This window comes from Notothenia coriiceps, unplaced genomic scaffold, assembly GCF_000735185.1.
Source record: "Notothenia coriiceps isolate Sejong01 unplaced genomic scaffold, NC01 NC01_scaffold00004388, whole genome shotgun sequence".
NCBI lineage: Eukaryota > Metazoa > Chordata > Actinopteri > Perciformes > Nototheniidae > Notothenia > Notothenia coriiceps.
In genome coordinates this window covers 29331-56823 of record NW_011337089.1, presented here as the reverse complement: position 1 = coordinate 56823, position 27493 = coordinate 29331, and the positions used below count along the sequence as shown (strand labels likewise).

The window sequence follows — 27493 nt, the reverse complement described above, 5'->3', positions numbered from 1 at the left end:
ATATATACAAATATATACACGTCTATGAAGTGTTTTGCTCAAAATACCAAACAGATCACCCATTCTAGCCATGCCTCATATCCCTCCATTTCACTTCCTGTTTCAAAAGTGCTGATTTTATGTATAGGATGGGGCTGAGCTCATGCGGGACCCGGCAGCTACTGTCTAAACTAAATACTGCCGTGATGAAACGCCATATCATGGATTATCAAGGATTATCTCTGAAACAGTATGGAGCTCAAAGGCTTTCTCTCTTGCCGGTTATACCACAAGGTGAGTTCCTTTTTATTTCCTGCTTCTTCACACACATGCTCTCCAGTACAGGTTAGCTCTGAGTGTTAGCGATGCTAATGTAAACACCGACCATATTACGTCCAAAACAGTCGGGCATTGTTTTTGATAGCAACTTTCTGATTGGGCCGTGGGTCCACATTTCAGATATTACGTCATATCGGACGCAAATCTGGATCAGCTCCGTTGTAGCCCCGTTTTTAGAGATTTGGGTACGGAGGAAAAGAGAGAGGTTTTTATTTTCTGACGCTGCGTGAGTTCCCCGACACACCGGGGACACATCTTTATGTATAAAAGACATCAAAAAGTGCATTTTGCATGATAGGTCCCCTTTAAGTTATATTTTGGTTTCAGCAGGAATATATCCATAGATCGATATTTTATTTATGAGCCAGGTGTTTCTCGTGAGTTTCGGGGAAGTGTTGCTTCAAAATATATTCACCTTCGTGCGCAATAAAAAAGAAATTCTGACAATAACTCGCCCTCCACCGGCCACACCCATAAGTAAATACATTTTTTTTTTACATTTTTCTGTTGATTGGTTGACATCTGACACAACTAATGGTGATAGCCCTCTCGATTTCAACACACCTTTAGATAAAAGCGTTGTTTTAGACGGGCGATTGTCAATCAAATGCGGGACATCGGCTAAATGTGTGGGACAAATTATAAAAATGCTTCGCAGTCCTGTACAAAGTGGGACACCTGGTCACTCTAACTGTAAGTGAATCTTGAGCTACACACAGGCTACTTATTCTAGCATTATGTCAAATATGAATGATCTAAGCAATGGGTTCACTAAAAGCACATTTGGTGAAAACGTAAAATGTATAATTGGTGACTTGGTAACTTCCTCAAAGATCTGGAAATCCTTCACTGATATTTAGCAGCGTCTACTTACCGGAACGTCCTTCTTGTCCTTCCTAGTTGGGACACTAGGGGGCATGGTGGACTGTCTGTCTGCTGGACTCTCCCTCTCTACCCCGTGTGCAGGAGCTGTGTTCAGCCCATTCCCTTCAACAACAGAAACAACGCATAAAACACAAATTCAGAACAAGTTTACATGTGAGAGAGTCAGTGTGTGTGAGTACGCAGCAGAACATGCAAGTTAAAAAAACAGACTTAGCTGCAGAATACACATTGAAAGCACAGTTCAGTCACATTGACACTTTCTCATACATATAGTTGTATGAGTACAATCTAATGTGTAGGACTGAGTACAATCTAATGTGAAGGACTGAGGACAGAGAGGAGTAACACACACACTACTGGGAAGAGGGGGAGAGGGAGGGGAGGAGGAAGCAGGCTAGCAGGATCAAATAGAGTCAATGAGCGAAGGAGGGTGTTAATGCAACACAGACAACCTGATAGCTAGCGGTCAATGTGGGTCGATTGTTGGTTTACTCTACCACTGCATTCATTTAAGAAGCCAAAAGAAATATGCATGCCCTACTGTGTTAAGAAAGCAGGAGTTAGCTGATAAATTGTAAAATAATGAGACTTATTTGCAGTAGCTAAGGACCAAAACATGTCCTGTCATGATTGAAGAACAACAGTCACACACACACACATGCAAATACACCAATTCATGCCTGCTGAAGGCTTGGAGGACTATTCTGGCAAAACTGTATATTCCTAATCTCTATTGTCCATCTATTTCATGTCTATACTGATTCTACTGAACCATAATTTCCAATCTGTTCTCTTATCTCAACTCCAAACAAAACCTCTCCATAGAACGTTGCTCATAATCTGTCAACTAATAACCAACTTGTTGTAATAACACCTGCCTTCTGTCACAATCTAGTGAGAAACAGGTGAACCTAACTTCTGCTATTGATTTAGTTCAGAGAAGACACGGAAATTAAAAGATATTTTACAGAATGATGGCCTTCATAAAGTAATAAAAACATGATTCCCCTGAATAAAGCAATGGAAATTATCGGATTGAATCTGTATGGAAATGTCCTACATCAGCTGGATATAATTGTGTGTCTTTGTTAAGAAGTAATCTTGTTAATTTGAAAGCGATTGTCAAAGCTTAGGTGTTTCTGTTCAGATCATTGTACACAAATTGCCTAAAACATTTTAAATGCTGTTGTTTAAAAGCTTATTTTTTCATTTGCTAACTTCTCAATTAAACTGCTGAGTTACATTTTAGCATTGATATTTATAAAGCTGCCAACAGGAACAGAAAAGACCAGAGTGGATGAATTAATAAGAACTCATGTCATGTGCCATATCACTATTAGGCGCTTTCACACCGGAGTACTTTTCCCAGGAACAGTTCCGATCGGATTTTGCGTTCACACCAAAAAGATCTGGAACTAGAACTTTTTTTTGCGAACCTTTTCACCCCTTTTTAGTGCCTGCTAGAGAGCAGGGACTACAAAGGGGAGAAAAAGGTTCAAATTTCTGATTGGCTGGGCGAATTGCAAACCACGCCCCGTAAAACTCTGAAAAGTTTTTGTGAAGCCGCCATTTTATTTGCTGGCATTAGCATCATTAGCATTAGCCCAGCGCACCAACGGAGAGAGACTAACTTATGGCAACACAAAAGAAAAGTCCAACTCCTGGGACTTCGGGTGGCAGTATACACCGTGAAGTTGTTTGCGGCCTGCCAGTAAACCCAAAGCAGAAGAAGAAGAAGCAGAAGAAGAAGAAGAAGAAGTGACGTCAGCGGCTCCCTCAGGGACTTATTCCGGTGTGAACGCGATTTACTAGATAGTTCCAGAAAAAGAAAAAAAAAATTCCTGGGAAAAGTACTTGGTGTGAAAGCGCCTATTGTGTGTTGTTTCCTGAGTTCTGATCAGCCAGGACAATGTTTTTTCTCCTCTTCCTTCTTCCTCCGAGGAAGGAAGGGCCAGTGGTAGCAGACAACTAGCTTTAATATGATTGGGTAAGACAACCAAGTAGACTTAACGAAAAATGACAAACACTTATATTGAGCAGGAGCTGATGGACAAAAGGAACTACAAACAAAAGATTGGAAAGCGCTGGTATTAATGGAGTCATGGGACATATAAATTAGACTGCGAGGACTGACTAGTGGGAGACCACACAACCAATCGAAGGGGAACGACAGGGTCTTTGGGAACTAACAATCTACCAAGTGGCTGCTCTTACTCTCTTCCTTTTCCTCCTCTTTTTCCTGCTCATCTTTCACCTCCTTCAGCACCTCCCACGCCTCCTCCAGCTCCTCATCAGTGTGAGGCGTGTGGAGCCACTCCCAGAAATGTCTAAAGCTCCCATCATCCTCTGGGGCAGAGTTTTCGGCGTCCGAGTGCTTCGGGCTCTCGTTACCTAGGCTACTGCGGCGGTGGGGCGGCAGCTTCGGGGGCGGGGGTCTCGGGGGGACGTTGGAGGCGGGTTTAGCGGGACTCGCCGTGTTGGGGACCGGGCAGCGTTTGATGGTCCCTCCCCCGTCATCCTCGCTGTGTGATTGGCTATCGTCAAGTTTGTGTTGTAGCTGCTGGGGTTGTTGGGACGAGCAGAGCGACTTGGGCTGAGGGGAATAACAGATAAGGACAAAAAGTTATTTCATAAAATCGAAACAATACACCTCTCTTTTCAAAGATAGTAAACATAATAGAGTGGTGCAGTGATGACGTATTTCTGTAGGCCGACCCGGAAGTAAGCTGCGCATGGGTTCCCTCGACAAAAAAGCAATGGGATTTCTCCATAGGATTTTGGAATATTGTAAAAAATAAGATCTGTGGAAAACGAACCTGTTCGATAAATGCACGTTTTGTTCAGCCGGATAATCTCCACATGTCTACCCTACTTTTATAATTGTTTAATAATAAATCTAAATTGATGGATTTATGATTAGAAAATTAGAAAAGTAGGGTAGACATGTGGAGATTATCCGGCTGAACAACACTTGCATTTATCAGGTTCGTTTTCCCAAGATACCTACAAAAATATGTCATCCCTGCACCACTCTATGCATGTGGCAAAATAGGACTAAACTAAGACTTTTAAATACATTGTTCATACCTTGGGAGGAAGGGGAGGCGGGACCTTTGGCCTCATGATCGTGCTCGATTTACTGAAATGGTAGGAGAAAATGTAAGATTCTGCTTAACGAAACATAAGAAGCAGCCTAAAAACTGCCATTTTCTTAATAACCAGAGTCAAAATGGAAACAATATATACAGTTTTCACCACAGAGCTTATGATTTCACTTGCCATTTTAGTTTTTACAAGACCACACGATTTAGAATGCAATATGATTGTTTTTTTGGTGGATCCCATACCGAAACAAAAAGTGTAGTAAAAAAAAAGATCAAGACAATTTTTGTGAATCCAGGATTAATTAAATGTTGCATTTTGTGATCAGCCGTTAAAGAAACCCTGAAATGACAAGTATAATCATATCCCAACTGTTGTTTGACAGTGACGCAAGATCACTACTTTTAAGGGTTAAAAATACTATAAAGTTAGACTAGCACGTTAGAGATCACGAGGAACAACTACAGGGGCAGCATGTGTAAAGTCTCTGAGAATAGCAGCGCTGATACTGAAAAAGTGATTAGATAATTAAAGCCAGTTTCCTAATTTACCTCATACCATTCATATATCATTACATTACATTACATGTCACTTGTTAGACGCTTACATACTTACATACTCAATACTGTGGACAATCCCCACAGGAGCAATTTGGGGTGAAGTGTCTCAGTGACACAACGACATGCTGACTGCAGTGGGGTTTGAACCTGTGACCCCCCTGATCCGAACACCAACACACAACCCACTGCACCACACGCCTCCCATATACTTGAAATTCAACCAATCTCTAAATAATGCTAACTTTTTGTTACCAAAGTAATAATTTTGACTGCAGAGAAGCACTATATTCCCAGAGACTTTATTCATTTGCCTTGTACACTGTCTTGATTTGTTAATGTCTGACAGAGAAATACCCAATATGAGCTCTCAAATTCTAAAAGACAAACACTAGGGGCCAATCACAGTGATGATAATACAGGAACACCAATAGCAATATGTCACAGCGATCCAGTTGAATGGGGGTCAACAGATATACGGCTTAATACCCCCTTAATGTTAACTTTATCGGTAACTGACAAAACAAAACAGTTATGATGCAATGCTCCAGCTATGGGTTTGTTAAGGGTAGAATGAGAACACTGTATTGGGAAATGTTGCATGGTGCTGGGGGGCAAATGGCACAGAACTGCTGTTAGGAAATCATGTATGGGTGCTAAGGAAAACATTAAATGGTGGAAGGAACGAGAGGAAGTCGGCAAAAAAAGCATCCAAAAGAGAAGAGGGGTTGAGTTGTAACAATCTGACCCTACACTGACGAAGAAAGTATACTGCTACAATTAGCTATTTCTTCATTTATTTAAGAGCTACTAAGCAACTGTTTCCCTGTGTACATTTGTTTAAAGGTCCCATGTCATGGCCATTTCCACTGATCATAATTCCATTGTTGAGGTCTACTAGAATAGATTTATATTGTGCAATTTTCCAAACTCACTTTGGTTTCTCAAACAGCATCTCTGTAAACTACGTGTATTCACTGAATTTCACTCTCTGCCTTTAACGGCTTGTTGTAGCTCCAATAGCTCCAGCCCCCACCCTCCCTGTGTGCACAGTGTGCTCTGATTGGTCGGGACGTTGTGAATCGCGCTGAGCTCCGTGGAGGTGTGGTTTCCTTGTTTANCCGCCCTTGAAAATGTCTATGCAAACGTTATTATTAATAATAATTGTAAAAAAAAAATTATAAAAAAACTTAATCCATTTTTTTTTTATAATAATTATTTATTTTTTTTCACTTTTATTTTGTAATCATCTCGCGACCCCCACTTTGGGAACCCCTGTTCTAGTGTATAGAAGTGCCCGGTCTGGTAGTAGAAATCAGAAATAACTCCCAAGGGGGAAAAGCAAGTGTCTGACCGTGGCTTTTTCATATTTTCAGGTTTTAAATGGTATTATACGAGAACAGTATTAGTATACAGAATAAGGCATAGACTCAATCGTGAAAAGTAGGTGTCTTACTAAAACATTGTTAAATATTATCTCTAATCAGAAAATCAGTATGTCTTCAAAATAAGCCACTTTCATATTCAAATATCTGAGATTTATTGGTTACATTGAAATGAATTGACTGATGAGAGGATACGTGTATTGTGTGGAGGGCGTGTGTAGATCTGTAAAGACTGGAAAGGTTTAAACCCGGTTGTGTTCTGTTTGGATCTGTTCAGTCCTTTCAGATCTGCGAGGGTTAGAGGTAGTTTGTGGATGAAGCTTCACTCAGATCTCCCTCCCCTGTCCCCTCTTCCTCTATCCTCCTCTTCCTCCTCCTCCTGTTGTCATCCTACCTCCTTTGCTTGCTCCCTTAATCTCTCCCTCCTTTGCCTCTATCCTCTATTTCTGTTCTCTTCCTCCCACCTCCTCCCTTCTCCTCTCTTACCCACCCTCCTCCTATCTTCACCTCCTCTCCCAGGGGCCATGTGGCACACTTAGGGGATGATGATGATGAGGATGATGATGGTGCAGATGATGATGAAACTCACACTCAGTAAGTTTTCCCCCCCCCAGTCGTAGCACTAGAAGCCTCTCTCTCCTCGTCTCTTCAACCCTCTTTCTTCCCCCATCCTTTCCTCTGTCCTTACAAAGAGGAAAGGGTGAGGAAGAGGAGGAAGACGAGGAGGAAGGCTTCTTGTCTTTCCCACAGTTTCATCAACGCATTTCTATGCAGCACACCCCACCATCTCGCCACATATGCCACCTGTGTTTGTGTGTGTTTACAGCCTGTGCCATTACCGCTGTCTTGTGTGACGTTTAATAGCTTTACTAACAGTAACCCTAACCTTAATACAGAACGTTTTTATTTGTTTAGTTACATTTTAAATCCATAGATGCACAGGGAAAGTGGATAACTTTAGCCATAGGTATTGCAAAACACCACAGAAATGAAAGCTAGGTGCTAAACCAGACACACGTGAAAATCTTGGTGTATTTTCGGTGCTTAGGTCCTCGTGACCTTGACATCTTATTCTCTGTTGTCTTGTTTTGTTCTCCACTTGCATCGCCATCTGTGTGCCTCCCTGCTGAGTTTGTGCATGTGTGTGTGGGAATTCAGGCTCTCTTCCTGCCTTTTATAAAACGGTGTGTTTGGCGTCCGGCCTCATCCCTCATTGTGTAAAAGCCAAATCTCTGTGGAGGGCTGGAACATTGTTTCTAGTTATGTATTCTCCCCTGCAGTCCGAAAGGCCTCAGCAGTCAGCGCACACACGGTACAACATGCATACATAGAAAGAACTGTAATTCCTTAATGGACTGCGATCAATCGTAGTGTACAGTGAAATCAAAGTAATGGTTCCTGGCTATAAACGGGATCGTCTTTACGTCTGTGTTGTTCTTTATAGAAAGAAACATTTTAAGTGATTGGTTAGGACGCTTCACAGTTCAAACTGATAAAACGAAATGTGGAAAATCTGCTAAGCATGAAGATTTAAATGTTAAAAGTCAAACACTTTGATATTGTGAGGACTTTTTTCGGAGCATAACTTCAGTGAGCTAAAAGCTGTAGGTGATTTAAAGGTCCCATGTCATGCTTTTCCGGTTATTACCCGTCCCCTTGTGTGTTATGAAGGTTTTTATGCATGTAAACGGTCTGCAGAGTCAAAACCCTCAAAGTACACCCTGTAGCGAGTAAAACTCTAACACAGAAAATACCTCCCCAAAGCGCCTCGTTGGAGATACGTCACTGTACATTGATTCTTCCGGGTACGCATGATGTCAACCGTACCCGGAACCAAATGGACCAATCCGTGGAGCCGTTACGCGTCTGGAGCCGTTACGTTAAGCCCCCGCTGATTGGTCCAAATTGACCAATCCACGGACTTCCTCACACACCCACTCAGTGCAGGCAGCTCTGCTGATCTCTCCTCCCTGGCTGCAGGCTGATAACAGACAGTTGGGATCGTGGGCAAATTCTCTCTGCAGACCCATTCTCACAGCGTTTATCAACCTTTTTCTTACTCAATATCAAGCCACACTTATTGTTTTTACTTCGGCTGTGACTTTGTGTGTGCTCAGGGTGAGTTTGGCTGTGTTTCGCTGTGTATCGCTAAACAAGGAAACCACACCTCCACGGAGCTCAGCGCGATTCACAACGTCCCGACCAATCAGAGCACACTGTGCACACAGGGAGGGTGGGGGCTGGAGCTATTGGAGCTACAACAAGCCGTTAAAGGCAGAGAGTGAAATTCAGTGAATACACGTAGTTTACAGAGATGCTGTATGAGAAACCAATGTGAGTTTGCAAAATTGCACAATATAAATCTATTCTAGTATACCTCAACAATGGAATTATGATCAGTGGAAATGGCCATGACATGGGACCTTTAAGAGAACATTCTTCATGTTTATTTAAGTGTTTACCATTCCCACGGTAAGACAAAACAAAAAGAAATACCATCTTAGTTTTCTAAAAAAAACTAAAAGTTTTCTAAAAAACTGTTAACTTACGTGTGTCAATGTATATATTTTTTTCTTTGAGGGGGTCTGCCTCCAAAAAACAGTTGTAAGTCCTGAGAAAGTCAAATGAGACGGTGTGNCCAGAGACTGGGGGGGGGGTGCTAGTGAATTAATTTCAGAAAAAAAAAAGAAAAAGTTTGAGAAACACTGCGCTAGTGGATTGTCAAAGAAAAAAAATGACATTTTTTTTCTTTGACAATCCACTAGCGCAGTGTTTCTCAAACTTTTTCTTTTTTTTTTCTGAAATTAATTCACTAGCACCCCCCCCCCAGTCTCTGGCACTGTTATTTTGGGGGTCGCGGGCTGAAAGGTTTGGGAACCCCTGCACTAGAAGAAGCTTTAACTCTTAACTTTATTCTACCTAGGTCAGTCAAATAATGACCGACATTTTGTGAGATGTAATAATTATATAACCTAAAAGACTAAAACAACATCACGGTTATCTCCTCTACTAGTAATACTTCTACCGCTGTCCACTAAAGGAGAAATAAGGGACCAAACCCTTTTTATGTAGTTATAAAAAACAACTACATTTTAGGTGTCTTGCCAAACAGCCTTACAAAATATAATATAATAACAACATTGATTCAGCAGACCTTGCTTTTACACAATTTGCAGCACATTTGACGTATCAGATTGTCTCATAATAACAGATAGCGAAGCACGGTAATTATCATCGTTTTTGAGGTAAGAGATACACAGACTTGCCTAATTGCTAAAGACACCCACTGGAGTTTTGGCTGGGAAACTGTATAAACACTCACATTTGTGTGTGTGTGTGTGTACGTGTGTCTTTGTGTGTGTGTCAGCCATGCTCTGCAGGAAGCTCCTATGAAGCACAGCCTTCTCCTGATGACATCAAAGCATGAAGCAAGCCGCAGAGGGAAAATAAAACCCAGAAGAATCCAAAATGCTGAGAGCAGTGACAGCCTGAAGTCATTACAAGGTTAGTTGCGTGTGATTGGCCCGATTAGTCCTGACGTTAACAATGATTGGCCGATGGGTGGGCGTGGTTAGAGCACCGGCGAATCAAGAGGCCCCGAGTGAATCAGGATATAAAGAGAGGTCTGACTCACCTCTGATGAAGCTCCTCCTCCACAGATTTAAGAAGACTCCTGTTTGAGGGACAAGTGGAGAGAACAGCATGAGTGAAAATATAGATAAATGACAGAAAACAAAGAGTTACAAATCTAAGTTAAGTGCTTTCAAAATAGTTTCCCTGATCTGAATAAAGGTGAGCATTTTGCTTACAAAGCACCCTTGAAAGCAGAAAGCTAAAAACAGCACTTGAACATCCCTCGAGCTGCAATTATAAATAAATCATCAAACCTACAGCCCACAGAAATCTCATATTCTGTCTCTCCCTGTTAGTCCACAACCTCCCCCACGGTTATGGACTAACGGGGGGATAAAGAGATCAAGGTAGAGGAGAAAAGAGAAAGAAATATATATCATAAAAAAGACAGTCAGTGAACACGACACTTACTTGTTTCCTCCCAGAAGACTTGGTGAATCGTGTCCGTACTCCAACTGCAAGTCCTTAAAGAAAAACAAATTACATTACAACTGTGGCATAATAATTCATAAGTAGCCCATTGAAGCATCTACTGTTTTTAATTTCTCCAGGGACATAAACAGGGCTTAAGATGTTGGCTAAGTGCCACCATAACAATGAAATAAAATAGTGACTCTACTGAAACATTGTTCAATAGTTGAATTACTGGGGTGGATGATAGGAATAATAATATCTCCAGTAAAGCAGCAAGTTCTCCCTGGAAGTAAGCAGCAGGGGCTTGCTCAGCCTACATCTAGTACATGAAGACACAATGTGAATCAACATTGAGTCATGACAACATTTGTAAAGATAATGACACAACATGACAAGCATGCAGAGGGAAACACACACACACACACACACACACACACACACACACACACACACACACACACACACACACACACACACACACACACACACACACACACACACACACACACACGAAAAGGGCCTCGTGGCTCCGCTCAACTACAAGACGCAAGAGGTTAGTCAACATGTAAGCAGAAATGTAGGAAAAGAGAAACCTTCTGCAGAGAGAAATATAAAGAAATATCAGGTAGAAGAAAGGAAGAGTTGAACAGTTGAGTGTTTCTAATTAATTTGAAATACAACTGATTAACCTTTTTTAAGTAGGAGTGTGTGTGTGTGTGTGTGTGTGTGTGTGTGTGTGTGTGTGTGTGTGTGATTTTTTTTCAATTAGAATTTGGTCGGATGATTGAAATGTTTGTGTAAATATGTGAACTTCATATATGTAAAGAAAACTAAAAGAACAACAACAACAACAACAACAACAACAGCACCACTACGGACTCTAATCACCATGACAACTACAACACCAGTTAGTGAGGCAACAGCCAAGGCTGGAAGAAAGAAGAATAAAATGAACAGTGACAGACGGACGGACCAGAATAGATGCAAGAAAATGTTGGACATGGAGCAGCCAAAAATAATCAGCAATCTAGAAGATAAATAAAATAAATAAATTCACAAGAGACAGCTTAAAAAGCGAGAGAACCAAAGGGAAGGATGAGGACTTTCCCTTCAGAAACAGATTATCAATGACAAAGAGAAATATGGAGAGGGAAATAAGGTATAAGGTTAAGAAAGAGAGGAAGTAAAAGAATAAAGAACTAATGTAGGAGCAGAGAGAGAGGCCGAAGGAGAGAGGGACGGATAGAAAGAGTACTACCAGATTAGATCTCGCGGTATAGTAGAGCTCCTCAACACAGTCCAGATAGGGCTCAGATTCACACTGGTCAGCAAGACAGAGCGAGAGAGACCTCAGTTAATACATTAACCTGGACTGATGGAGGCAAGGGCCGACGAGACACAGATACACGAGAGACGATGGTGGATGAGAAATGGATTAGGGCCAAAATGGGCTTTGAAGTCCGTGGATCAGCGAGAGAGAGGAAGAGGATGAGGAGGAGGAGGAAGATACTGGATTATTAATCTGAGAGGAAGAGGGGTATAGGTCAAGGGAGGGAAAGGACTGGTGTAGATGCAAAACTGGGGAGGAGAGGCATTAATAAATGTGATATATCATTGGTGCTACTTGTAGGGCTGCTCAATTAATCGTAGTTTAATCGCGATTACGATTATGACTTGCAACGATTACGAAAACAACGTAATCGAAGTAAAACGATTATTTTTTTATTATTACTTTTTTTTTTTTTTGGGTTTTTCAGTTGAATTATACATTCAGGGTATTCAACTGTTAAAACATACTGTTCACATTTTCTTTCTCCAATAAATTGATGTTTTCAAAGTCAATGAATAATCGCATTTAATAATCGCAATTACAATTATTGACCCAAATAATCGAGATTATGATTGTTGCCACAATCGAGCAGCCCTAGCTACTTGGTGCTTATATAAGACAATTGGAAACATCTGTCTTATTCCAGTAGTAATTCTTTTAATTAAGACATGATGCTATCTTAATACTGGTTCCTGGTGTTGTTGTGGGAAAGTTTGTTTTTGGTTAGCAGTGCCAAGCTGAAGGCAAGTTAGATTCAAGACTTTCCAATGCCTCTTTAATCAAATGAATTCCATTTAAAACCAATTGTCTGCACATTTCCTCTGAGACTGAGGTCAGCATGATTTTGAGGTAAATAATAATAAAAAAAGATGTTAACAAAGATTGTATATTGCAATTTGGGGGGAAACGCGGATCATAACATCCAAGGTCCTTTTTATAAGAGTTTTAAAGACTTTTGAAAGATTCATTTAAGTAATTTTAATACTAATTGTACAGATTTAAATAGTAACATGTACTGATGAATGAATACAATTCCTTTTATGGCATTTTAAGTATCCGCAGAAACCCTGATTTCACAGAAAAACATGCCGAAAATAACTCCAGCCATTGACTCCTTTGAGCATCAAAAATGCTGCCAGTATTTACATCATCAATAATATATAACAATATTAATGTGCTAATGATTTATTGATTCTAAAATGCTATATATAGCACCGTCATCCTGAATGGACAGATCTTGTGGAGGACCACCCGTGATATTATGTTACTTTGAAGCAAAGGGGAGGGACTGAGGGCCAATGGATGAATGTGGATTAACGTTAGGGCTGCTCAATGAATCATATTTTAATCGCAATTACGATTATGGCTTGCAACGATTACGTAAACGAAATAAAACGATTATGTTTTTATTATTACTTTTTTTTTTTTTTTTTCAAATACAATTTTTTTTTTTTGGGTTTTTCTGTTGAATTATACATAAAGTTCAGGGTAATAAACTGTTAAAAACATACTGTTCAAATGTTTGTTTTTTTCAACATATTTATGTTTTCAAAGTAAATTTTAATAATCGTGATATCAATTATTGACCCAAATAATCGAGATTATGATTTTTGCCATAATCGAGCAGCCCTAACTAACGTTACAAAGAACTACACTGGGGACTATGTCTCATAACATGAATCGATGGATAGACTCAGGATTAGGTATTTCTCAAAAGACTTGAAAAGGTAGAGGAAAGTGGAGTTGGTGGAAAGAGTGCAAGTGCAAAGGACGGACAGAAAAAGTGAGAGGGAGTGAGGGAACGGAGGACTTTAACATAACGTGACTGTGAACCCTTCACCACAAGCAAACACTCAGTAGCTCTAAAAGTGATGGGCAAAAACAGAAACAGCTTGAGTTACTCGAAAATAAACTTAGCAATGAACTATAGCTCAAACAGTACACATTTTACAACCAAAACTTTATAATGTAACACATTGTTTTAAGCCATAATATACATTTTCACTCTAACAAACAGAAAGGATACATCTCTGCCTATGCTTGTGAATAAGGAGACTCCAGAGCAAGATGGCTAATATAAGCAGTGCTTCACTGTCCTTGTTGTTTCCATGTCTAAGACTGCCTGGCTGTCACCACTGGGCTGGAGAGGTTCATGGTGGCGGCAGATGTTTTTCCAGCCACGTCAGCCAGCACTAACAGGTGGATCCGGAGGCTCTTCAGTCCATGTGGGACACATTATCCCTGATGCTCTGGGATATGCAAGAGTCTCCTCTGATTTGGACGTCCACAGGAAAGCATTCTCATCGGAGGCCTGTAACACCTCAATTGGAGCTTTTCAAACTATAGGATAAATGCTTCTATGTTTTTATTGTATCTAAGCGGCTCGCCTGAACCCTAAAATCACCCATACACTCTGATCTCTATCGAACTGATTTCATTCTCACCTACAATAAGATTTATCGGGACATCCCTACCTAAAATCGCTTCATGTGTGTGACTACCAGAGGGAACTATGTGGATGGGCTTCATGTTTAGTTTGACACAGACTGACAACAACATAGGGTGCTTCCTGTGAGTAGGTGAGGGTCAGCCATGCTGGTACTGGTGTTGACAACCACACGGACATACGCTCACTCTCCCACACACACACACACTAACACACATATGCCACAGGTAAAAACTCACCGGTTCATGATGAGGTTCTGTCTCCTTTCTCAGTGGAGGATCAAACTTAACTTGGCCAACTGAGAACGAAAAAGTAAGAGACAGAGTATGGGGAAGAAACAGAGGGGAACATCATGAGCTTCTCTGTTTATGAAGAGAGTCAGAAGGTTCAGGTTATCTGTTTTCTGACTCAAAGTGCATTTGTTGTTGTTGTTGTGAACTTGTGTGTGAACTCACAGTTTATCTCTGACAGCGTCTTTCCCTCCCTGGTGCTCCTGCTGATGGAGCGAATACGATGAGGAACAGAGACCGGGGACTATCAGGAAAGAGAAAGACACACACACAGTAAATAGCTGTTCAAAGGATATACACAGTGTAGTAGTTCAAACGGCACTGGAGAAGATTACAATAGGCTTTTAAAAATAACAATAATCCTTCAGCTATTTCCTGTGGGTGGGATTTGATGGCACAGCAAAATAAAAGCCAGCCGCACACTGCAACCAGACAACCAAAACATAGCAACGCAACCAACGGAAAACACAAACCTTCCCTGGCAACAACATTTCTTTTAGAATCTATTCTCACGAGTCCCGGTATGAAACGCTTTATTCTTATTATGCTCGAGGATATTCTGAGTGTGACTGCAATGCAGCACATTGATTCATGTTTTAATGTTGCAGACCCATGTGGGAAACAGCTGACAACAGACTTGGCATCACACTATATGCACTGACAACAGGGTAACTTTATTTCAAGTGTATTTCAACTTTACTGGCTCCACTTTCAGCATTTCATCTTAAGATTTATACTTGTCTTGTAGAACACAGAAAAACACAGCAACCTCAAACCATGCCTGTAAAGCACCGGGAAAAGACAAACCAAGGCAAAAACGCATCTGTCAAAGCCAACAGTTGTAGCACAGATCCACTTATAGACGTGTCCATTTAAAACCAACTCTTATCGGCGTAATCAAGTTCAACTTCATAACAAACAACTCATGGTTAGTAGTACCTGTAATTAGAGATGTCCCGATCCGATCACTTGATCGGGGATCGGAGCCGATCACGTGATTTTGAAAAGATCGGAATCGGGAGAAAAAATTTGGGGATCGGGATTTTTTTTCAATTTTTTTAAATACTTTTTTTAAAATGTTGTATTCAATGTTACAAAACAAAAATGACCATGTTCAAGTCTTAAAGTCATCCTGAGGCCTTATTTTTGGTTTCAAATTACACAACATCATGTATGTGTTGCTTCTTTGGGGCTTGTTTTCATAGACCTGGTTGCTTATTTCTCTCACATCTGGCAACAGAGTGGGCAGGGCGCAGTGTCTAATTGTAGCAGTAAGCTAACGAGTACTGATAAGCTTTATTTTGTTTTGATCCAATGCTGCACAACTGAACTGATCCAATGCTGCTGTGAAAAAAATAAGCTATATCCATGTTGGATAGAATATCCAATTTAAATAAAAAAAATAACCTTAAGGGACAACTTGAATGCTTTTTTTCTTTTTTTTCTCTTAATGCATTGCATAAAGATCAGATCGGGAAAAATCGGTATCGGCAAATTGTCAAAATCAAATGATCGGAATCGGATCGGGAGCAAAAAAAGGTGATCGGGACATCCCTACCTGTAATGGCAAAGATTGATGAAGATGGCTACCATATCGGACATATTTCAGTACTCCTCAACGTTTTCAAAATGTTATTGTATCTTAAAGTATAATAAATAATATATTTTGATTTATACAGAGCTGCATAAATATTCCTTAAAGTCAATTTAAAGATGATTTGAGTTACAGATGGGTAACCTTTACCGTATTACTGATGTTCAAATGTTTTCCCTAACAACAAAAGTCATGAGAGAAACCCTACCTCTCTAGAAGTGGGAAAATGCCAACACTAATTGTTTGCACCTTGGTTTGATGCAATATGCCGAAGAGAGAGAAGTGGTCACACTATGGTAGCCAGATTCACGAATCTAGCCATTTCTTTAAACCACAGAAAAAGAATGAAAGGAAGTGATAATAAGTGATCTGCTGGAGTTTGGACAAGACGGCAATAATGGTGTCATGGAAGTGAGCATAGTTTGTTTGTTGTCAATACTAAGTAAGTAAGATGAGTACGTACTGTAAGGAAGTGGCAGATTTGTTCCGGGTGTGTATTTTCAAATTCTAGCGCACTCGAGCTGGTTTCTCTACTTTTAAGTTGTGTTGTCATGTGTTCTCGATAGAATAAGATTTTAGTCATTTAGTCTAGCCAAAATGTTATTTCTTTCTCCTAAGGTTAATTTTGTTGTCATTGCTACTTCTACATCCATACTTAAATCAATGGCCATGTGTTTATCACAAGGCCAAAAGTACATCTATGTGGCTGTCTATGAAAATGGACTGTAATAATAATAAAATCAAAGATAATATACTTTTAATCAACAACGTCTGATGAAAAAGAAAATCCTGAACAAAAGTGCTCTATGGCATGTTGAGCCAATCACGTCACTGGCAATCCATCAGCCTTCAGATAAATGACATGCCAATGCCAGTTTCCATGACAGCACCAACAGACACTGCACTGAATGGAAATCTACTTTCTATTCATTCAGTCCTGTGGTCCTCCTCCTCCTCCTCCTCCTCCTCCTCCGAGAGAGAGACAAACACATCTGACAGCATCGTTTGTGTTAGAATGACATCACTGCAGACACCGCAGCCCAAACTGGTACCTTCCTGCGCGCCGCAAAGCGAGGTGCACGTCGAGCACCGGGGCTTATGGGTAGGAAATGACCCCTGTACTTAAACTGAGGAGGAGGTAGAAGATGGGGGGATGGAGACAAGAAGAGAGGAGAAAGAAAGGAAGGGAGAAAGAAGGAGGAGAGAAAGGTAGAGAGAGAAAGGAGAAGTGCTACAAGGAGGAAGAGAGGAGGAAAGAGGAAGTAGAAGAGCAGAAGATAAAAAGAGTGCAAAGAAGGAAAGGAAAGAGGGGGTGAGGGGGTAGGGGGGAGGACAAAGAGCAGAAAGATGAGTCACATGTGCCGGGGAAAAGGGAGACTGAGGTTGTGGAGGGTGAATAAATGGTGGTGGATGAAAAAGGAATTTAATGGAAAAAATAAATAATAATAAAAAAATAAGCGGGATCTAGTAAAAACATAAATCACTGTTCAGTTGCCCTGACTGCAACTCGAGAAGGTCAAAGGTTACCTCTGGTTCAGGGTCATCGTCGTCAAAGTCGTTGAAGGTGCTGTGGTCGGGGTTGTTGGATTTGTCCAGCAGCTCTATGGCCAGCGTCCTGCTGAGAGGCTGGGACACAAAGGGGTGCTGGAGGACAAAGGAGAGGGAGGGATGTGTTAAAATGGATCTTTTCTTGTCTGACTAATACCTAAACAAAACTGAGGATTTCAAGTGTCCTGGTGTACGACGCTGTGACAGATGTTTGGTGTGTTGCTTGACAAATGACTAAAATGGTTGCACGTCAAAACTATCATACACTAGATTAACATTCAATCTATTGGCTTGTCATGTAATAGATAAGTAACAGCTGTGGCAATAGTGAGAATGAATTTAGCAGCCAACACCTCTTGTTCAAATATTATCACAAGCGGATTGTTTGCCTGACTTTTGTTTACATTTGAGTTGACCCATTTTATATATTACACAACAATTAATTTACAAACTGAAGCATTCGCTATCTGATCAATAAAGTCAGACTGAAGCACTCCTTTGTGCACCAGTCGATCCTCACAGTAAACACAGAGCTAAATCCCAGATCAAATGCACGCTGAAGGCTCTTTGAGCATGTTTTCTCTCACTGATTGTGCTGTTATGTTAAATGTTTGTTGTTTGTGTTTCATGTATTGGATATTTGTCTGTTGATGTTGGACATGGACAAGTCAAATTTCAGACTTGATCTGACCAATAAAGTATTATCGTATCGTATGATCTGGGAATGTGGTTCGCCTGTATTTTACGTATAATGTACCGCTGTAAAATGTCATGATTTTGAAAGTTGACATACTTATAAAAGCATAAATGGGGCGAAGCCTGCGAGCTAGTTCAGGCACTCAACTCGAGCACCAATCATACATTAACACGTGACGCGCCTCGTCCCTCTTACAACCAACCAAACACATTCTCCTAAACATGCCGCTCTATTTAAGCTGCCAGGTCTTCCTGCCTCGCTATTGCTGCTGCTGCTGTGTTCATGTTGCTGCTGCTTGCCTGCCCCACGTCCACCCCAGCTTCCACCCAGCTTCCACCCAGCTTCCACCCCAGCTTCCACCCCAGCTTCCACCCCAGCTTCCACCCCAGCTTCCACCCCAGCTTCCACCCCAGCTTCCACCCCAGCTTCCACCCCAGCTTCCACCCCAGCTTCCACCCCAGCTTCCACCCCAGCTTCCACCCAGCTTCCACCCAGCTTCCACCCCAGCTTCCACCTGTAGGCTCGGGGGATAGTTATCTAATCATCACTCAATGTTCTTTGTAAATCTGTGGAGTGATGAGGCCCGAGCCTAGACGCCAAACTTCAACTATATGCTGCTTCTACGTGAGTTGTCTGACTGAATAAGCTTTGTTGTTGAAATAGTGTAACCTGCAGAGTGTATCCATACATAGCAGTAAAGTTGGGATGGGCTACCCTATTTAGAGTCATCTGTTTGTTTTAAAGAAGTGTAAACGTGGTGTTTTCTCACCTGCAGCAGCTTCTCAGCTGTGGGCCTCTTCTTGGTGTTCTTGGTGAGGGCTAGTTTGCAAAAATGGTGGAAGTTATTTGTCCTGGAGAGAGAGGGAAAGAGTAAGGGTTAATATGTTGGTCTTGTGACAAGCAGGGCAGATGTTTGATCAAACTGTGTAATCTTCGCATGGCAGCGTTGCATCTTAATCATATCTCAATGGATGAAGGTAGTAAAGAAGGGGGTCTCTTACCATTTCAATTTATCTTTCAACTTAGGAGGCTGGAAATTACTCTTGGTCATTAAGAAGAGAGCCCTGCAGAAAAGAAGAGAGGAATTAAACACCAGTACTGACACATAACGTGAAATAGCCTTAAAGCATGCACTTATAATAAAACACTTGTTGCATTTCATCAGCAAGAAGCATTTACAATATCGGCCTTTTGTCTCACAAGAGGTGTAATAAATACAATTAATGATTGATTTGATGGTTCTGTATTTGGTGAATTATAAAAACGTACAAAACGTGAAGTGATACATTTTAATAAACGACTTATTAGGACTATAAAAAGTGATGGAATATCTCCACTCCAATCACAATGTGTAGGAAGAATTACACTTTCCATATCACATTAAAACAAGGCCCTTTCTTTTGAAAATATAACATTGTTTCCCATCGACTGCAGGTCTCCACGCTGCCATCATCACATTATCTCCGCCCAAATAGCTTTTCTACCACACACACACACACACACACACACACACACACACACACACACACACACACACACACACACACACACACACACACACACACACACACACACACACACACACACACACACACACACACACACACACACAAAGTCCTCTACCTCATGGGGTGCAGGTCAAACATGGGGGGCTGTAGTTCAGCCAGCTCTATTGCCGTAATGCCCACAGCCCAGATATCACACAGCTGGTTGTAGCCTCCTTTCCTCTCGACTGCTGCTACCTCTGGAGCCATCCTATGGAGCGAGACAGAAGAGGGGAGACAGAGGGAGGTCATGACAAAAAAGAAGGGATAGAATAGGAGGAAAATATGGACTAAACCAGGTTAATTAAACAGCCACACACATGAAAAACGGTTTCTACAGCTTTTCTCTCTAGCTGCTGCCCTGAGGGGCCCCACAGTGACCCCTGATGTTAACCTCTGACTTTATAATGTTCCTTATTCTGTAGGAGTCCCTTCAGGACTAAAGAAATGTGTTGTTGAGGTTTTGTTAAAGTAAGAATAGTGTGGTTCTACTCGATATGCACTTAGAACTTATCAGCTAACTCAATAGATACCTGATACGTACAAAATGCATGGTGGAAAATTCCTGTTGGATGACACATTTCATCATACCACATGACGTAAGAGACTTTATTGAATTCCAACGCATTCCCCAAACTGATTGCCTTTTGACCTCATTCAGTAAGAAGTTGTATAATATACATAACATATGCAATGTCAAAGGACATGGAGGAGTAAAAAACGAACCAGTATGGAGTTCCAATGAAAGACTTCCTCTTGGCGAGAGTTGCTGTGATCTGGGCCGATACTCCAAAGTCAGCTATGGAGAGAAAAAGGACGAGAAGAGAACAAAGGGGGGAGAGGAAGAAGGAAGAAGAATAAAAAAGAGAAAGGATGATATGAAGGGGGAGACAGAAAAAAGACAGAGAATGAAACCGAGTCCGTAAGAGAGGCCATTCAGGTTCAGTCTGTCGAAGCAGAAGGTGATTGCAGATCTCTGCGTGTTCCACTCACCTAGCTTAACGTAGCCGTTGTCTGTCAGGAGGATGTTTGCTCCCTGCCAGACACAAACACGCCACATATCAGCATCAAACTAAAGATTTCACACTTCAAGTCAATTCAAATTAACTTCAGTTAAAGGAGCAGGCAGCAGTGAAGGTTTGCTGCAAAGTGCCTTTTCCCTGATCAATGCAGCCTGCAGCTATGAATCAATTATCAGTTTCATTGGAACAAACACAAGCAGCTGAACAATTATCACTAAATGACTGCTGGCTTTATTTCCTGAATTAATTTATCATTATTTACCTCTCATTGAAATGCAAGTCTTAAGTACACACGGCCGGTACAGTGAAACTGCGAATGGCTCATTATGGCTCATCATCTCCTTACTCAATTAGTTCATGAAGTTTGTAAATGACTTAAAATAAAAGATACTTCACAACCATGTGGTGGACAAAAATCACAGAAAGAGAAGTGTGAAAAAAAGTAATCTATTACAACAGGTGTGTCAAACTCAATTTCATCGCGGGCCACATCAGCATTATGGTTGCACTCAAAGGGCCGGTTGTAACTTTAAGACTATATAAAAATACATATACAAATATTTAATATAAAATAATGTATTATTACATTATTGCCTCTGCATTGGATTATTATCTGATAGGGTAATAACTTCATAATTAACTATGTCTGAAAGCAGAAGTCTATGGCAAATAATTGCAAGTCTCTTCAGTGAGAATGTCAAAAAAAATGATTTTAAAAGAAAAGCCAAATTCTGAAGAAAAAAAAAAAAGGGAAATTTGGGGGGAAACGTGATATTTTGAAAAAAAAGTTACATTTTTTAATTCGGAGAAATAGGCAAATTCTAAAAAAAAAAGCATATTTTGAAGAAATAAAATTCAAATTCTGAGAACAATGTCAAATTTCAGATGAATTGTGGGACATGTAGTTTATGGGCAACGTGCTCCTGTACAGCGGCATGTAACCTTATAATAAACTGATNATATGCTTTGCAAGCTCTTGTGGGGCCACATCAAATGAAGTGGTGGGCCGGATTTGGCCCCCGGGTCTTGAGTTTGACACCCCTGTATTACAACAACCCAGCTTTGATTCCTCTGAGAACATTTGAGAGTGTTTGATTAAAAAGTCAGGTTTTAAGGCTGTATTCTGTGTCGCCATCGTAGTGATTTATACTCAAACAGGAGGTTAGAAGTGACTTGGAAAGGCCTTAAGTATTCAAACATGCTGGCATGCGTTTATTTCCATACAGTTGTCTCCAAACTCACCTTGATGTCTCTGTGCATTTTGCCTTTATTGTGTAGGTAGTATAAACCCTGTGAACACAAACACACAGCAGCTGGTGTTATTGACAGTGGCAGAATAAAGGAAACAGTCATGTGATCAAATTAACAACAGGGCTAGGTAAAACTAAATGACTTTTCGTTATTGTCAAAATAGATATTTTTCATCAGGAACAACTGGTGGTTCAATAAAAAGCAGATGTTGGGAGATTGGCTCAGCTCACAGTTGGGAGCGCTGACATTATCTGTGACACTTTGCAGTGTTTCCTCTGTCATAGTATGCAGTTGGGAAATAAATCCCGTTTTTTTCCCTTACAAATATCCTTTTAGTTTAATTTATGATTTGATTTGAGTGATTCCCCTTTCATTTTGAACATGTACAATACCATTTATCTTTTAAATCGTAAAAAAAGTAATTTTCTAAAAAGCACAAGGAAGACACTTTTATCAACATACAGCAAAGGCCAACTATTACTCAAGATAAATGCTAGTGCTAGCATGAAGCACTGCAGCAAACAGCTCATCATTATTAATAGTATTGAAGTCTACGGTCTTATAATTTCACAAAAAGAGATATCTAAGCATTTCCAGGTCAGCCGATTAACGATTAGACCTAACCTGTGTGTATTCCCCCTCTCATATTAAAGTGTAGTGTATTTGTACCTGCAGAGTCTCCCGTGACATGTAGGCTATCTGTGACTCTGACAGAGGCCCGGTTACTGCAGGAGGCAAACAAGGGGGGAAAAAGACGGATGAGTTAACATCACAGTGTGAGAAAGGGTATAAAAACAGCACAGTTCAAATCAAAATGTGTGTGTTTGGTTGTTCTTACCATGATAGATATCCTGCAGGGAACCTCCTCCACAGTACTCCATACTGATCCATAACTTATCTCTCCTGTAGCACACAGAGAACACAGTGTAAGAACATCTTTCCCCAACACTTATCAGTCTTTTACTTTCTCACACACACCATATTTGACCCTCTTTGACAAATATATGCTACGACAACAGGCATTAACGTCATGAATATATATAATCCATTTATCAAATATCCCAAATACATTCACACACACTTACCGGAGATAACTGCCAAAATAGGCTACGATGTTGGAGTGCTTACAGTCTTTCATCATTATAATCTCCTGCTGGACGACAGCAAAGTCCTCACCTGGAATGACACGTGTAGACACACACACACACACACACACACACACACACACACACACACACACACACACACACACACACACACACACATTATATTATACTGATAATCTGCTATCTTAATGCTTGACATGGTTATCATTATTCACGAAGCAACAGAAAAGTGGATAAGTGGGTTTGTTCATTGACGTGTGCCTCATTAGTGTGTGTGTGTGCGTGTGTGTGTGTGTGTGTGTGTGTGTGTGTATGTCAGTGTAACAGGATGGAAAGCAGCAGAGAGGGTCTTAACATAATTTCCTTCATTGAGTTTCACAATGTAAGACCTTAATTATTTAGCAACAGTGTGAGGGAAACATTTTCTTTATTTTCTTCCTTAACGTAGGAATGGAAAATGGAAACCAAAGCAGCAGCTGAGTGAAAAACAGGTCTGATGAATGAAACAGAGCTTAAGGAAAAAGATGGTGAGAGAACTGCAGGGAGGAATTAAAGAAAATTTGAGGAAGACTAGGAAAAGGGGTAAGAGAAGATGGCAGCCAAAAGGGAGATACAGGAATCTGAAGAAAGATGAGATAACTCACCCGGTTCCAGTTTGATGACTTTGATGGCGGCCAGCTCTCCTGTGTTTACATTTCGAGCCTAAAGGACGGAAAGAGAGAAAGTGAGTCACTGAAATACAGAAACCAGCCCTTTATATGACTTTCGGGAAATCAGGCAACACGTTGATCCTGGCTACATGTTTGCCACATCATTTAACTAGCCATTTAAACCACTTTGGTTATAATGGAGAAATGTACATGGGAAAAAACAGCAGGCGCTTTTAAACTGTGTAAAGCCCGCGTCACACTGTCCCGAAGTTGACACCAGATGGAAACACGAATATGGAATTGTGAATTTCGCACGAAGATGGCCCCGAACTTGGTCAACAGCCAAGCAACAGCCGAAGCAAGTACGATGCCTACAGAAGGCCACACGATGGCGCCCGAACCACACACAAAGGCAACATTTACATTACATTTAAGACATGCGACTGCAACGAAAGTAACACAAACAATGTGATATCCTTTTCAGTTTCACAGAACACAAATTGGGTTATTTACATAATATGTTTACATGATTTTGTTGTGCAATAAATATAAATGCAATCTCGATGTCATCGTACTATAATTCGATGGCTACACGACAGCATTGCGAAAGCTTCACGTAGTCGTGTTGCCTTCCTAAGACAATCGGGCAGCTTCTTGTTTCCCTTGTATTGTCTACGTGAGGCGAAAAATGCCCGATGGCACCGATGATCAGACGAAGTGAAGACGAAGATGACACGATTGGACAAGATGCCCTCACGCTGGCCTTGCAAAGGGCAAAATGGACACACGAATTCAACACGAAAATAAACCTTCGCAAGGTCTTTTGGCAATTGTTTGGCATGCCAAAGATTTTGCCACCGCTCACGAAGTTGCTGCCGGAGCCTGAGAAACTCCACCAGCGGTCATACGATGGCTTAAGATGCCTCACGTATGTCCCGATGTTGTTACGATCAGAGACGAATTTTAACATTTCCTTTATCGTGTGTACATCTGGTATCCATTTCGGGACAGTGGGCGGGCTTCTCAATTACCTTTAATTAATTTCTCTGACACTTGATTCCTCGTCCTTTATCATGTCAGCTAATGCCAATGAATAGAGCCTTTTTTTAATCAGCAATCTTTCTCATGTATTGAGGTTGTATCAGGGTTCAAATGTTTGCCCTGCGTAATATGTTCGTTATTCCTCAGAACATGAATTGTTCACTATGTAGTTTGCAGCAGCTGTTTAGCCATTTCAAAATACCAGAAGACATGAATAGCACACTCACAGCTAATTTAAAAACACACACACATAACGTGGACTGACGTGTACAGTCAAGCGTTTCCTGTATTCCTGAAAAGCTGACATTTATCGAGATAGCAGTGGTTTAGCAGGACACTGAGGCTGACTTTCTATAAATAGTGAGCTGTGTTTACATTTAGCAGCAGAGCTGGTGAGGCAGCAGAGGAATTCTATATGAAATATTCATGAATAAAACATGCTCTTTCAGAGGAGACATGAATTGCTTCTCTCAGACCAAGAATGTGCCAGTATGACTGCGAGTGACATTGCAGAAGTATGAGAATGAGAAGCAGTGTTTGTGAGTGAGCGGGAGAAAGAGGCGCCTTTACTGAAGATAACTGATCAAAACAAGACTTCAAACAAGAAGTTAAAAACCGTGAACAGACTGTGAGCAACGTGTCATGCCTTAAACTAGGGCTGAACGATTAATCGGTTTTAAATCGAAATCGCGATTTTAATTGATGTGATTATCAAATCGCAAAGCCTACGATTAATTATTATTAATTTTTTTTTTTTTTCTTGTGTGTCAGTCATCCACACCAATCAGAAGTGCTGTGCTCCACATGTACCAGCCATTGTTAACCAATCAGAAGTGGCCCATGATAGAAGGTGATAGACAGATTGATCCAATCACCTGCCAAGTATTTTTGAAAGTGCCTGCCCTTTCCAAATGGCTTCCAATGGAGCTTCCTAGATGGTTTGGTGAAACAAACCATCTGAGTCAGGTTAGTAATGCTCCATCACATGTTTTAAATCTATTACAGGGTGAATCTTAAACTGAAGCTTGACTTTAAAGCAACCCAACAGAGGTTTCATGTAAGTTTAGTTCTTTCACTCGTAGCTCGGGCTGCGGGTGAGAGACGGGAGCACGTTGATACAACCTTCCTATCCGGAGATATGGCCGCATTTTACAATAAACTTCCGTTGGGTCGCTTCAAAACAAATATCGCAAATCCAATCGCAATATCTGTCAGAAAAATCGCAATTAGATTATTTCCCCAAATCGTGCAGCCCTACCTTAAACGCTTCTATCCTGAATGGAGACAACAACAGAGACAGACACACCCTCATCTACCCTGAGACTAAACAGCATATTTATGCAACATTAGAGAGAAAAACATGACATTTTCCTAATTGTTCTGGTCTGTTCACTTTATTGGGACGTTGTGACATAATGGAGGGTATACGTTCTGCTTTTAAAATGAAATTCATAAATCCTCAAGCATTGGAGGCATTTCTGTTTCCCTATTATCACACCAGGAACAAACACTTTCATGACTGATGACGAGTTTTTTTATTATGGCTGCACGATACGAGGAAAATAAGTTGTGTGTATATTGTGATTGTAATCATGCGTGGGATAAATAAATAGATACTTAAGTTTAACTTTCTAACGTCTGTCTTTCAGTTTACTGCCGAAATACATGATATAGCTTATTGAATTACGGTAACTATTTGACTATTATTTTCACCAGTTTTATAGCATGCTCCAACTCAAAAAATCATGTTGTCAATAAAAACAATATATGTGTGTTTTTCTACACATCCTTAGAGTTATATTTAAAGAAATTAGGGCTGTGTCATCTTGATGTGGAGTGTTTGAATTTCAACTCAGTTGTTTGTACTAACTGCATTTACCTCCATAAAGACAAGACTATTAATAAAAAAACGTTTTCAGAAAAATACTGTTAAATTGAAAGTAGAAAGCAATGTTGGCTGTTCTGGCATTATCAACGGCTCTAACCCATTATAATGTCACAGTGTTCTGTGATAGAGGGATGCATAATGTGCAAACTGAACAGCTCAGTCAGCACGAGCAGCGATAGCCACCACGGCTCAGGGGGAAAGAAAATGGCACCAACAGAAACTCAAATTTCACCAACAAGGCACATCAGCACTGCCCACACAAGAGGCCTGCAAAAACAGTAACACAATAGTGATGACAAGACTAAATAAAATGAAAAAACCCAAGGAATACCACAGCAGAAAACGACAGCACTAAATAAATCAACCAGTGACATGAAAGACAACAATTAATTGTACTTCTGTCAATGAAGAACGCAAGGATTTGATCTAGAGCAGGGGTGTCCAAACCTTTTTCACCGAGGGCCACATACAGAAAGATATACGAAGGGCTGGGCCACTCACTAGAGGTATACTGCCTCATAAGTTCAGTTATAAGTTAGCAAAAACAATCAAATGTAGGTAGATGATGCTCGTGAGTGTTGGCAGCTCGTCCCTTCAAACAGAAGCCTCAGATTAATTATAATAAAGAGAAATATGAAGAGTGTATTTCAAGCTTGTTTTGTAAATAAGTCATTGGGCTTTTTTATTATCAACTAAGATATGTTGGAAAATGTTTCCAACTGTAATTGACTGAATGTATTTGAAAAGTGGTCTTATTAATAACATATGAAAACTACTGTGTAATATATGTTT

The 27493-nt window shown here is 40.6% G+C and overlaps 1 protein-coding gene across 5 annotated transcripts in view; it reads right to left on the bottom strand.

The window, feature by feature from the left end:
- Positions 1-1159: 1159 nt before the first annotated feature.
- Positions 1160-27493, bottom strand: part of LOC104942248 (mitogen-activated protein kinase kinase kinase kinase 3) — a 37783-nt gene continuing 11449 nt past the window's right edge. Inside the window, exons 2-20 of one of the 5 annotated variants that reach the window (XM_010767450.1) lie at positions 23767-23824; positions 23102-23192; positions 22855-22919; positions 22686-22741; positions 22008-22055; positions 20737-20779; positions 20470-20542; positions 19823-19954; positions 19201-19263; positions 18969-19050; positions 17482-17598; positions 14526-14604; positions 14310-14368; positions 11553-11615; positions 10292-10344; positions 9882-9920; positions 4291-4342; positions 3418-3796; positions 1160-1305 (exon numbers count right to left, since the gene is read on the bottom strand). In XM_010767450.1, the coding sequence (XP_010765752.1) occupies positions 1175-1305; positions 3418-3796; positions 4291-4342; positions 9882-9920; positions 10292-10344; positions 11553-11615; positions 14310-14368; positions 14526-14604; positions 17482-17598; positions 18969-19050; positions 19201-19263; positions 19823-19954; positions 20470-20542; positions 20737-20779; positions 22008-22055; positions 22686-22741; positions 22855-22919; positions 23102-23192; positions 23767-23824 (1683 nt within the window). In that variant the 3' untranslated portion in view covers positions 1160-1174. The remainder of the gene's footprint in view (positions 1306-3417; positions 3797-4290; positions 4343-9881; positions 9921-10291; positions 10345-11552; positions 11616-14309; positions 14369-14525; positions 14605-17481; positions 17599-18968; positions 19051-19200; positions 19264-19822; positions 19955-20469; positions 20543-20736; positions 20780-22007; positions 22056-22685; positions 22742-22854; positions 22920-23101; positions 23193-23766; positions 23825-27493) is intronic. The other 4 variants (XM_010767454.1, XM_010767451.1, XM_010767452.1 and 1 more) reach the window with 4 other exon arrangements.